General features: G+C 49.8%; 1 protein-coding gene across 7 annotated transcripts in view; it reads left to right on the top strand.

Annotated features, from left to right (window-relative positions):
• Nucleotides 1–1,781: 1,781 nt before the first annotated feature.
• The window catches only part of FGF9 (fibroblast growth factor 9), a 28,256-nt gene continuing 16,670 nt past the window's right edge, over nt 1,782–13,367 (top strand). Inside the window, exons 1-3 of one of the 7 annotated variants that reach the window (XM_083834070.1) lie at nt 1,782–2,070; nt 2,811–3,074; nt 9,382–9,485. In XM_083834070.1, coding sequence (XP_083690196.1) covers nt 1,929–2,070; nt 2,811–3,074; nt 9,382–9,485 — 510 coding nt within the window. In that variant the 5' untranslated portion in view covers nt 1,782–1,928. The other 6 variants (XM_083834068.1, XM_083834067.1, XM_083834064.1 and 3 more) reach the window with 6 other exon arrangements.

The raw sequence follows: 13,367 nt of genomic DNA, 5'->3' as shown, positions 1-13,367 counted from the left end.
CTGCCGTGATCAAGTTGATAAAGAATAATGATTTTTGACATGGCGAGTTCTGCAGTTTTTCCCAAGTCATTCTGCAGTTGTTCACACTGATACATCCATTGTGTGTGTGAGAGCAGTGTCCTTAAACCTGATATATATGGAACATGACCGGGGAGCGCTGCAGCAGTCCCTCCTGGATTTGGGGGTGGGGGTGCTGGCCTGGCCTGGCACTTCGAAATGCACGGACTGACGTGCAGCAACTGTTTCTTCTGTGGGTTTTTGTGGGTCTAGCAGGATGGGACCCTGCTCTGATGCTGCTGAAACCCATCTTTCAAATAGTAATAATGACTGATGGAGGCGAATGAAGGGGAGGTGGCTCTTGTGCCACTGGCGTGGGGTTTGCCCATTCCCTGAACACCCCTGGGGATTGAGGACACAGCCTGTCCCTGCTGCGGTTCCCCCACGGACATGGGAACTGGAAGTCTCTATCCCTCCTCTCAAGTGTTAAGTCACTGTGGCAAGCGGGGGGCTGCTGAAAGGCTGGGAGCTGGGCTGCTGGTTTTTGTGTTGGGGAAGGCCAGGAGAGCCGCTCCCCCTGCTGCATGCCCATCCCTCAGGAAGACATGCAGAGAGTCAAGTATTTTTAATTAACCTCCTTGCAAAACCCTCCTTTTCCTGAGCTCCATTTCCAGCCTCCACCGGGTGACCTTCCTGGGCCCCGCCACCTCTGAGACGTGCAGCATCATTCCCACCGTGCAATCTCTCCCCCCAGCTCCCATGATACTATATTTCTTCTCTTTCTCTCCTTCTCTCCCCCCCCCCCCCCCCGCAAAGAAAAAAAAAAAAACCACGCCTGCCTTCAGGTTTTGCATTTAATTCCGGGGGGCTGCGGGAGCCGTCCTCTCCCTCCGTGCAGCCCCCGCATTGTGCCCAGTCCTTGAGCTCTGCTCGAGCAATCCTTCTGGAAAGGCAGGAGACCCTTCTGCCGCTTTGCTAATGAATGCAGCTATATTGGAGAGCGGCAAAACAACAATAACATCAATCATCGGCATCACGAGAAGAAACATAAATCCTCTCCCCCCCCCTCCTCTAATGCCCCCCACCGGCTCTCTCCTGGCGGTTTTAAATAACTTCTGCTTGCGGGAGGAGAACACTTTACTTACGTCTCGGCGCCGTGGGGATGATTTTTCCTCCCTGCCTCCCCCCGATCCTCTTCTCCTTCCCCTTCACCCTGCTCGGAAGGACTTGTGCCCGTAGCGCTTGGGGTTCCCCGCGGCCACAAGGGGCATCCCCCCAAAACGCCCCCCGAGCCCCGGTGCGGGGGCACAGCGGGGCTGCAGGACCAGGGGGAGAGGGGCTTCAGGATCCCAGGGGAAAGGGGCTTTAGGATCTGGGTGAAAGGGGCTTTAGGATCCTGGGTGAAAGGGGCTTTAGGATCCCGGGGACAGGGGCTTTAGGATCTGGGGGAGAGGGGTTTCAGGGTTCCGGGGACAGGGGCTTTAGGATTCCGGGGACAAGGGGAGCAGGAGAGGAGAGGAAAACCGCGCAGCGTGGCCCATGACCATGCCTCCCCCCTAAAAAAAAATAAGAAAAAAACCCCTCCCAAACTTCTCGGTGACCACGCCGGTTTGACTTTGCACCCCTCTTGGCGCAGGGGCTCAACGGGGGGCTGCAGCCCCCGGGGGATGGAGGGGGGGCGCCTGGGGCGGGCGCTGCCGAGGGCACCCCCCGGAGCTGATCCGGCAGCGGGGTGACCCCGGGGCACGTAGCATCTCCCCCCCCCCTTTCTCCCCCAGCTTTTATTATTTCTTCCCGAGCCCCTGCGCTGCCGCAGAGCAGTAAGAGTGCCCGGCGCCGGGAGCGCGTCTGTATTGCAGCAGGTAGGGCTGAGCGCTAGGACCTCGGAGAATCCTTCCAGCAGCAATCAGGACTACCTTAAACCCAGCCCAATGCCTCTTCCTGCGCCACTCTGCGTGCTGGATGGAGATCCACAGTCAAGAGCTGCAGCTCAGTGCTGGAGTACAACATTTCACAGGGAGCCCTGCAGAAGCAACACCTGTTTCGAGCCAGCCAAGAAAGGCACAAGCACTTGTATGTTGCTGCTTTGCTTGTGGATCGGCAATAACCCTAAACCAGTGGACATCTGCTGAGCCTCCTGAGAATTCTGGATAATAGATTTGGACGTCAAAAGTTTTATTTTTTAATTTTTTTGTGCCTTTTGCCTTTTTTTCCTTTCCATTTTTTTTTTTTTTGGATTTATCTCAGCCAACAACGTGAGATTTCCCCCCTCCCCCTTTGCAGGATTCATGCTGATGTATGCAGTCTGTTATAGAGTAAAAACAGCGCATGCCTTTCTGGAGTCAGAATCCATAAATCCTGACGTAGCCTGTGCATCTTAAAAAAAAAAATCCCTATAACGCCTAGGTATTTAAGTTGCTATGGTCATTCTTATCTTAAACCAAATGGAGAAACTACGGATTTTTTTCTTTATTACAGTTGGATGGGCTGAAGACCTTATTGCTTGCTAAGAGCTGGGGATATATGCATTTATATAGATATACACATCTATATGTTTATAAATATGTCAGTGTGTGAGTATAAAGTGGTGGTTTCTTAGACTAACTGGTTTGACCTTGAACCTGTACCAGTCAAAACAGAATATTACTTTTATTTATGCATTTAATGGATTGAAGAAAGAACATTTTCTCTGTAACTGCGCTAGGGAGGGGAGAGGAGTGGAATATACCTAATCTTATATCTCCTGGGTTTGGCACCATCATTATTGTTTATTCTTATTCTCTAAAAGCAGAATCTTCTGATGGCTCCCTTAGGTGAAGTTGGGAACTATTTCGGTGTGCAGGATGCAGTACCCTTTGGGAATGTGCCCGTTTTGCCGGTGGATAGTCCGGTTTTGTTAAGTGACCACCTGGGTCAGTCTGAGGCAGGTGGGCTACCCAGGGGGCCTGCGGTCACGGACTTGGACCATTTAAAGGGGATCCTCAGGCGGAGGCAGCTATACTGCAGGACTGGATTTCATTTAGAAATCTTCCCCAATGGTACTATCCAGGGAACCAGGCAAGACCACAGCAGATTTGGTAGGTATTATCCTTAACCCTTTAGGGGTCATGTGATGAAATAATGTGCTCCAGCTCCGGGCGGGGGGACGGCGGGGGGGGAAGGGGGTGTCAAGCGGGAGGAGAGGGGGTTTGCGACGGGGTCTGAGCAGCCGAGGGGGAAAAATGGATGGGGCCGGGGCCGGGGCCGGGGCCGGGGCCGTAGCCAGGCGGCACCGCCGCAGCGGAGCAGGAGCCCTCGCCAAAGTCGCCGGGTGCTCGGTAGCGGTGGTCGGGGGGCTCCGGGGTCCCCTTCGGGGCCGGGAGGGGGGCGGTGGCTGTGGCGGTGGCGGCGGCGGTGGTGTGTGGGGGATTTTTTTTTTTTTTTTTTTTTTTTGCTTAGGAACCAGCAGAAATTTTCTACGGAACGCTTGGATTTGGCGAGTTTAAAGGGGTTTTTAATCATTAACCACGACGATTTCAAACGCCCCGAGTTTCCTGAAGGGAGTGGCTGTCGCCCTGTACGCAAATGAACGAGGGCTTTCCTTTCGGTTTCTCTCCCCATCACCACCTGCCCCGGTGGCAGATCCGGCCCCCGCCGGGCTCCCTGCGAGCAGCCCCCGGCGGCGGGCAGCCCCCGGCCGGCCTCGGGGCTCGCAGCCCCGCCGCAAAACGCTCCCTGCCCGCTGCGAGCCGCCGGGGACCGGGCAGGATGGCTTTTCTGTTTGTGACTCAGCAGCCGGGGCTGGAGGGCTCACGGCTCCGTGCCATTTCATTCCCGCAGCCTGGGTGCTTGGGACCGCACGGGCACGCACCCGCGGCCACGCACACGCGAGTCCGGGGGGACTCCCCCCAGCCCCGGCAAGCTTGCAAGTTACCTAAAGCAGCCCGGAGGAGCCGATTCTTTTGGGGTTTTGAGGAGGGGTGAGGCGACTGCACCAGGTTAGCTAAGCCGCGCTCCCAGCTGTTGGAAGGAGTTAACTTGGGAGCGAAGCAACCTGACAGCGCTTACACTCGGTCGTAAAAACAAAGTCCCGTGGTGCTTTTTATTTTTATTTTCATTTTTTTTTTCCCCTTCGCGTTTTAATGCCAGATGTTGAACCATATCTAAACCGTATTTTATTGCTCGGTGAAGCTGTTTAGATAATGCCGGTGTTGCAGGGGATGATCGCGAAAGGGCGCAGAAGGGAAGAGGCGGGGGGGGGGGGGGAAGGGAAAGGCAGGGAAGGGGAGAGGAGAGGAGAGGAGAGGAGAGGGCTAGGGCTCGCATGGTGGCAGGTTCGTCCTCCATCCCCAGCTCCCTGCCACCCTCAGGCCGGCTCCAGGCTCTGCCTCCCTCCCCCGGGCGTGCTGGGGGGAGCGGAGGGCACAGAAAGTGCGGAAAGTGCCGGGCGGAAGGGAAAGGCGGTGGCGTAGCGCGGGGACCGGAGCAATTCGGCATCAAGGCTTTCTGATTTGATTTATTTTATTATTATTATTTTTTTTAATTATTTTTTGAGACGCTGCGAATAGCCGCAGGCACAGGTTTCCCCCTGCTCGCTGCGGGCGCGGAGCAGGCTCGGGGAGGGGGGCTCCGGGGGCTGCTGCGGGGGGGTCCGGGGGTGGGGGGGGGCTGCCGGCAGCAGGTGTAGGGCGGCGAGCACCGGCAGCGGGGGCTGCTTGGGGCCGGCACCCCCGGGGCCCCGCCGCCGTCCCCTGTCCCCCCCCCTCGGGAGGAGGCCGCCAGCTGCTGCCCCCCTCCGCGGTGACCGCGTTATTCGAGGCGTCCGTGGTTAAAAATGGCTCGCCAGCCGCAGTTGTAGGGAGCTGAGGATGCCGAGGGGCAGCTCCCCCAGCCCTGCAGCGCTTGGGCTTTAAATAGATTTTTTTTGCCCCAATCCCTTTGCCCCCCCCCCCCCCCCCCCCAAGGGAGCACCCCGGCGCTAACTCCTCGCCCAGGAGGGGGATGCTCGCCAAAGCCGTGGGATGCGACGGGGCTCCGGGGCTTCTTGGGGAGAGGGGAGGGCTTTTTGTAGCGTTGTGTTTGTCGGGAGGTCACCGGCTAGCAGCTGCTATTTGGGTTTCGGTGATGGCAAAGCCTTGCGATTCCCCTGGGAAGCTCCTGCATCCCAACGCGGGAGCTGCCCGGGGGAGAGGGAGCCAACTTGGTCGCCTCCGAGCTTGCGAGGGGAAACCTGCGGGGGGGGGAACGAGGCAGGGGGAAGTTTTCCTCCGGGAAAATAAGGAGGACAAAGAGAAGCCCGGGGGGGGCTGCAAGGAAACTCTGCTCGGGGCTCTGCCCGGTGGGAATCCCCCTCCCCGCACACACACGCACACACCTCTGGAGAGACATCAGATAAGAGTAATTCTTTTGTGATGCTATGTTGGATGCGTGCCGATTGCATACAATAAACCGAGCCATATTGTGTGTCTATACTCGCCCGGCTCTGGGAGCCCTGGCATTTCGCAATTCCTGCAGCAGCAGCAAGATGTCCATCTCGGAGGGAAAAGCTCCCCGGGGGAGCACAGCTCGGTGTCACCCCCCCGGGAACGCGGTCGTAGGTGATCAAAGCCTTATCTCTGCTAGGTGACAAAAGACGTATTTATTTATTTATTTATTTATTTATTTTGATGCAGTCTCCTTTCGTCTAGGGCATTTGCCACACAGTGGAGTCATTGTAAATTCAGGAACTCTGTAACAGCGGAGAGGCGTGCCTCTGTGCGTCAGCACAAGTACTGCATGCACAGCATTAAAAAAAAAATAGGAGCATGCAGGGAAAAAAAAAAAAAAAGGGCTCGTCAGCAGGTGACCTCCGCTCCCCGGGACCTGCTGCTGCAAGGACCCGCTGCGTTCATCAGCTGCAGGGGCTGAGCAGCCGCCTGCCCTCCTGCTTCCCCCATTGCCCTGCATGGCTCTGGGGGGGGCTTCAGTACCGGGGGGGGGGACCCTGCAGCCCCCCCTTTTGCCCCCCAGTCCACTGCTGGATGCGGGAGGACAGGCTGCTTCTGTCCCCCAAACCCCTACAAAGCTCTTGGGCCCTTGGGAGAAATGGGGGGCAGGTTGTAGGGGGGCAGTTTTTTTAGGGTGGGGGAGAAGCACCCCTCACCCAGTCTCTGGCCTGGTCCCAGTGGAGGGGGTGTGGTGGCAGCAGTAAGGAGAGGCTGTGGTGCCCCCTAAAAGGGGGTGCACTGGGGTTGGGGGCTCACTGTGACAGCCTAAGCGTGAAGCAGGGCCCTGCTGCCCCTGGGGGAACTGTGGCCGTCTACGGCCCGGCCTCCCCATGGGCATCCTGTGTGGCAGTGGTGACAGCTGTGACAGGGGGGAAGCGTCGCGGCTGGGGGGCTCTGCTCCAGCTGAGCACCCAAATTAGGGTCGGGGGGGGGGCAGGGAAGCCCCCACTCTGCTCCCAGCTCCGCTTATTATCACCCTGGCCCCATTTGCACTTCACTGAACAGAGGGCAGCGTGGCCTTGCCTCTGCGGCCTCCCTTCCCCACGCTGGGCACCTCGCTGCTGCCTCTGGGAACCCTGCAGAGGCTGGCAGAGGTCCTTGCTTGCCGTACTCCTTGTCGTAGATGGGGCTTGGGATGCTAAGTGGAAGCTATGCCGCTTCAATCCGGCAGCACAAAAGGGGCCTATATATAGCAAGAGACAAAAATGTGCAAAGGGCGGAACAAACCACAAAGGTCCGTCGTTGGGAAGATGCTCATTGCTTAGAGCCCAGGCAAATGCATCCTGTAGCTCTGTGCAACGCCAGAGCTCAACGGGACAAAAGTGACAATTTCATGTGTTGTAAGTGACCCGTGGCAGGACCGGCCCTACACGGTCAGAGGGTGGTGTCCCGCTGGTGTCCGTCCGGGTCCTGAGTTGGGGCATGCAGCAGAGGAGGCTGATGGCAATATGCAAGGAATAATTTTCCCCCAAACTTTCTTCCTAACCTCTTTGTGGAGGAGCGGGTCTTTGCCTTGAAGTGGTTTCATTAAAGAAAATGTCCAGTGCCTGACAAGACAATACTCAGGGTCCATGTACAGAGATGTATTTCCTCTCTCTTTCTCTTCTCTCCCACATTTTTAGCTATAAATAGGGACCTAGCTTTTAAAGGTTGGGTCTGTCCTGATTTTCATTTGGTCCAGCCTCATTTTGAAAGGAATATCTATTTTAATATCTGGTTCAGATCCTATGGCCTGTTGGTGCATTACAGAAACGATAAAGCGAAAAGATTCACAGGAGTGTTGGGCCAAATCATGCAATCCTTAAACTGTCAAAACTTTTGTATGACTGCATGGTTGTCCCCAGATATTCTCTTGAAGCCTTAACAGCATGGCATGTAAAACTTGCTGTGAATAGGCTGCTGAATATTTTAAATGAACAAGTCCCTATTCTGATCTCAAATGTGTGGATGCTTTTTGCCAAGGACCTTAAATTTGTCTTGTGCACTTACAATGGGATGTGACAGTGCTGTTCTTGTTCTTTTGACTCACTAAGCAGCATGCACACAAATATTTGAAACAAGGACAGCAATTAAAGTCTACATTGATATTGATGTGAAAGATGCCAGACTCACTGACTTAGCTGCAGTGTGGTATAATATACACTTCACATAAGACTTAACTTCAGTTAAAATTGCTTGGTAATATGTATCAAGTAATATGATAGTTTGGTAAAAGCTTTACAGAAAAAGCCTTAGTAAGAAATCTGGATGTATTGCATGTCCGGATATAATGGGAATGATTAAATTGTTTCAATGGATCGATTGTATCTGAGATACTACACATACCAGATAAACAGCACACTGCCACTTTTTATTACTTCAAAAAAATCCATAATTACTAGATATTTCCTCCCCGTATTTTAGGATTAGTGCATATGTAAAGAATAATTTAAGATGCCCAGGCCTTAAAACAGGGTTATCAAAACAATAAGACTATGGTGTTTGTAGTACTGAATAATATATAAGGTAATGATCAATAGTCCCTTACAGGGAATACATTTCATCTTTACATTAGCTTAGCTATAAATTTTCCCTATTGGCTTCAACTTGTGCTTTGTTAGATTTATGTGATCCAAGCCTGTTATTGATTAGTGCCCAACTATTTTGTGGGAGATGCCAAATTAATTGTTCAAAAAATCCATGAAAGTGCTTTTTTATTGGCCACGTGAGGCTCAACACATACTATACTGTTATTTTATTGTTTCATGCAAATACAATTCCCAATAAGCTTTTAAAATAGTTACGTGGTGTGGTTAGACATGAAAATTCACAGAATATATGGAAAGTGCTACTCTGTGCCTTATTTTGTGGCTCAGAGAATAGCATTGTGCAGCAGTGTGCTTCTGAACATTGCTGGATAACTCCTGTGAGATCTCTACATGAAAACTCCAGAATAGGAAGCAATTTCCACGTGTTCCACAAGAAATCTAGCTTTTTGTGAGGTTTGGCTGGTAGCATCCTCACCGAGGAGGCAAGCAGCTTTCAGGGAAGGCTGCCAACAAAACCCCAGACCTCAGAAGCAGAGGAGCTGGTGTTTGAGTTGGTGCTCACTCCACTGTACACAGGGATGCTGAACCTGGGAGCTTTGCAGGAGTGCTTTTCTGCAAAATATTCCAATCTGCGGCAAGCTTGCTATTGTGTGTACAGGAAGATGCAATCAATTATATGCTATCACTTAGCTCTAGAATATTTTAATTTTCAATTTTGAGATAAGTAAAAAAATATCATAGTAGATGCTTAATATCTAGACAAATCAGTGTGAGCCTCTGAACTGTATTTCAGATTTCCATTTCTCAAGCTTCTGGAAGATGACAATGTGAGTAAATCTTTTCACGTATTCTTGATTCGTTGATGCCTGGAAGTAGATATTTTGGTGCCATGTGTAACTTTATTACTTTATTTTCATCTCACAATACTGGTTCAAGTGTGGTTTTTTTTTATTTTTTTTTTTAATTTTACTTTGCAAGACAGATTTCATAGGTTCTTTAATAATGGTAATTTTGACTATCTGAAAACTTGACTTTTTTTTTTTTTCTCTTTGAATGCATGGGTGTTGTGCAAATTGGAAGACTGACAAGTGCAATATGGCTGAGCTTCAGGTTTGTTTAGAAACGGTGAGAAAGATTGAGAATAATGTTTAATTTGATACCTTAATGCTGTCTGCAGTGCATCACTCTAGCAGAGACTTAAAGAACCTAACCGTTCAAGGATCGTATTTTAAGGTGTGTTCATTTGTTCCTCATCTTCCTCCAAATAACTCTGAAAATGGAAAGCACACCTCTGACACCAGCTGCTTGCCACTCAGGGATCAGTCACATCTGGGAAAGATCTTCCAGTGGAAACAACATCTACACCTTTTGCTTTTTCCTGTATTTTCTAGGTATACTGGAGTTTATCAGTATAGCAGTGGGCCTGGTCAGCATTCGAGGAGTAGACAGTGGACTCTACCTTGGAATGAACGAGAAAGGGGAACTCTACGGCTCGGTAAGTCCTCGGTTGTTCTGGGCAGTTTAAATCCTTATGTTTTGTGGTGAAAATACTTGGTGGCTCCTGCAAGGCTCTGTTGTGTACACGCACAGCTTCTGCTTGAGATATCTTGCCGTCTAATGAGAAACCAGACTCTGCAGGTGGTGTGCAAGTAAGGGAGAGGAAAAGGTGACAAAATCTGGAAGGCGTGATAATGTGGGCTGATGACAACGTAGGTATGAACAGTGGAGACTGCTGGCCACTGCAGACTGAAGGATGTACTATAGAATTTGCAAAACTGTTGTTTCAGTCGAGGCTTAAACGAGACAAAGTTGTTGCTTTTTGTGTGTAGGCAGAGATCATGCTAGGAATTGACAAAAGCAAGTCGAGGGGGAGGCAAAGGGTGGCATGTGTGGATGAGAAAATGAGAAATAAGAGTGGGTAAAAGTTATAAAGAGTAAAGGAATGAGGGCAAGAGGCTTGGTGGTCTTGTCCTGAAAGTTCAGCTGGTGCTCCCTGCAGGGTGGCAGCAGGAATGAGTAACTGGCTTGGGAAGGAGTAAAACTTGGTTTTTCTTGGAGTTAGAATGGCCACCCAGCCTATGTGGAGCTAATGGGTGATCGTCCTTGGCAGCATGGGCTGCTTTGCTGCAGAGGAGTTTGTGTGTGTATGTACACATGTGCGTGTGTGTGAAATGTCTGTTCCTTGGAGCAATTCGGACGTCTGGTGTACACAGGGGCTCACATGTGGGGTAGATCACAGGCAGAAGGCAACTGAAGTTGAGTAAGTAACTCCTCAAAGAGTGGAAGGCAACCATTTCTAGCAGTCAAGCATCAACCTCCACAACTGACAAGGAGCAGAGGAGCAGTCAATATCAGGGGAAGAGGGTGGTAGGTCTGGAGGGAAGGCAAATGTGTGAAATGCACAGGGGTTCTTCAGAGGCATCAAGGCGAGGATGGTCAAATGGCCATTGGGCAGGGCCTGATAGCATAAACATTGCACGGAGAGACACTCAGAAAGGAGTTGAACTAATTGTGTGGCCTTGGGTGTAGCTGAAGACCCCTGTTGCACAGGGGAGTAATGGTAACTGGGAAAAAGAGGAACTGATTGGGACAATGGTGAGAGCAGGAGGAACATGAAGTGAGCAGATGGTGATGGGCAGATGGATGGAAACAGAAGTGAGAGGCCAGCTTCCCGATGTACAATGCATAGAGGAGTGTGAGGAAGACCAGGAAGGTCCAGCAGAAGTGTTTTCACAAAAGTATCCAGGTTGACTGATCCCTTTCTGGTAAAACCTTGTGTGAGAGATGGAAGGTGACTATCTTCCGAGCAAAGAGTAAGTTAGAGGGGGAAGCCAGTCCATATCATGAAAGTGTATGTGGGAGGTAGAAGAGGTGGTAGAATGAAGGGCTAGGCTGGGATGGAGAACGTGTGGATGAGGAGGGAAAGGGGAGATGCAGACATGGTGGGAACCAGTGAGTGGAAAAAGTGAAAGGAAAAGAATTTGGAATAAATGGCAATATGGGAGAGGAAAAGGTTGCAAGCGTGAAGGGAAAGAAAGAGAAGGAATGGATGCAAAGGCAGATGTAAACAAATTGCTTGGGAAGAGTGGATAAGTTGGCATAAATCATGGGTCCTGTGCAGCTTATCGATGGCATAAAGAGGTAGCCACGTCATGAGTACTTGCATAGTTCAGGCAGGCAGCAAAAAGGCAGAAGAGCAAGAGTAGTAGGAACCAGTAATGTTGAAAATCACCAATAAGAGTAATTATTTAAACAGATAAACTTAGTCAGTGAATCAGTTAAGTTACTCTGCACTTCAGATGTCCAGAAAAAGAAGGAAATTTGGAAATGACTCAGGTTATTGATAGGGTTTAAATGCATAGACTTTGGAAAGCAAACATTACATTGCTTTTCAGTGTAATTTATATTTCATGTTTGCAGTATGTTTGACTGCTGGAATGAATTACTCAAAACTTTTTTTTTTTTTTTTCCCTTAAGGAATATGCACAAGAAATTCTTTGTAAATTACTAAGCTCATTGTGTTAATGAAATAGTTGTTCCATGAACAGCAGTGTTCGTGGAGCCTGCTTTGCAAAGTGTTTGTGTCTCACAGTCCCAAACATAAGTCTCCTTATCTTTTCTCCCTGCAGTAACACAAATTCTCAAGTCTTTTGTGTGTCTTGCACTTAGAAAGAGATGGTGTCAGCTGTCCACGACCACTGGATGGTCGGTTTGAACAGATTGCATAGCTCACCACTCCCAGGTGGGACGTGCAAATGATTTCTCTTCTTTACCCGATCCCTGATTAGTTGCAAAACTGATAGGGACTTAATTTTCTTGAAGATCTTTGCCTCTTAATTGAAACTGGTTGAAAAGCTGAGGAGGGACTGACAGGCAGGCAGACGGATGGACAGTGTAATTGGATAACCTCTTTTCCCTAATAAATGAGGCTAAAAATATGAAGCCATTTATAAAGGAGAACTGGCAATCTATAGGGCCAGAATGCAAAGTTCAGGTTAAAGTCTGATGGATGATATGGCTCATTGTCAGCCTCCAGAGATGGCACATGCTGAAGAGTGATGGTAATTGAATTACATTACTTCCAATGAAATATAACCTCTAATGGCTACTCAGTGTGATGATGCTTTAAAGCCTTGTCAACACTAGCAATCCTAGTGCCTATATTTCAGCAACTGTCAGCTCTGGTAGAAACACTGAGATAAGCAGGCCTCTGAGCAGTTTTTCGTGTAGAAATGGCTGGACATTTTTAAGTGACAGCATTTTGCTTTTGGTTTTGGTGAAAAAAAAAGGGCAGTTAACTGAAAATGAAGTTCTCTGGTGGGAATAAATGCTACAGTTTGAGCCAGAAGAAAGTAACATACAGGACAGGACTTGCTTTCCAGTGGTAGAGAAGATCAGTTCTGCTGAAATGAGCGTCTGATATGTGACAGACTGAGGTTCAAAGTTTTCACCCGAATTACGCAGGGGGGTCACCCAAGTTGGACTGCTCTGTAGCACCAGCAAGTTCCCCATGCACTGCCTGTGCTGGGCGGTGGGTGCCTTTCTCTTGGTTTCTTCACAAAAGGGCACAAATAGCATCAGCTTTGCCATGGAGCAAGTACAGTTGTGAGGCTGTGAACGTGTTCTCTAAGGTGGGAAAACTGTTTCCCTCTCACAACTGAATAGCAACGTAAGAAATTCCTGGTCCTGCTCTACTTCAGCATTGTGGATATACACAGGTGTGTTTCTGCAGGCATTCAGCACCACAGCACTTGGCAGTGCAGGAATAGGTGCCTGGTGTCTGTGACAGTATCAAATTTATATTCAGATTTCTTTTTAAAAAAAGAAATATATATATATATATATCAGGTGTGAATCAAATTAGTTCCCTGAAAGACATGTCCTTCTATATATGTATTTGAAACATTTGGCACAAGAGGATTTTTCCCAGCATATTTGTGGTGCCGCTGGAGATTGGACATATGGTGAAGCAGAGCAGCCAGGATGGGTGATTGCTGCCAATTTTCATGAAAGGCAACAGTAAAGGCAGCTTCAGCATATCTTGATCCAGATATGATGCTCTTGTCTTTCTGAAAATGCTGCTTTCCCCGTAAATCTGAATTAGCTACCCAACAAATGCTCTTCCCAACTTGCCACCTTTACAGGGGGCAGTTCTCTTGCATCTTCTGTTTCAAAAAGTTCATCGACTGTTGTGCTGCTCTCAGGACCATGCACATGGGGTGCCTGTTCCCAAGGTCCTCCCCACCCCATGGACTGAGTTAGGCAATGCTGAAGGTACATGTGTGTGGTATGAGGAAGCCGGTGGTGGCTAGGTAGTGGTGACTTGGAACTGATTAGTGACTGCAGCTTTCTCTTCTCTGTCTAGCTCTTTTCCTGC

The sequence above is a fragment of the Anser anser genome (assembly GCF_964211835.1).
Source record: "Anser anser genome assembly, chromosome: 1".
NCBI classification, from domain to species: Eukaryota; Metazoa; Chordata; class Aves; order Anseriformes; family Anatidae; genus Anser; species Anser anser.
This window is presented reverse-complemented; position numbering and strand designations above follow the sequence as displayed.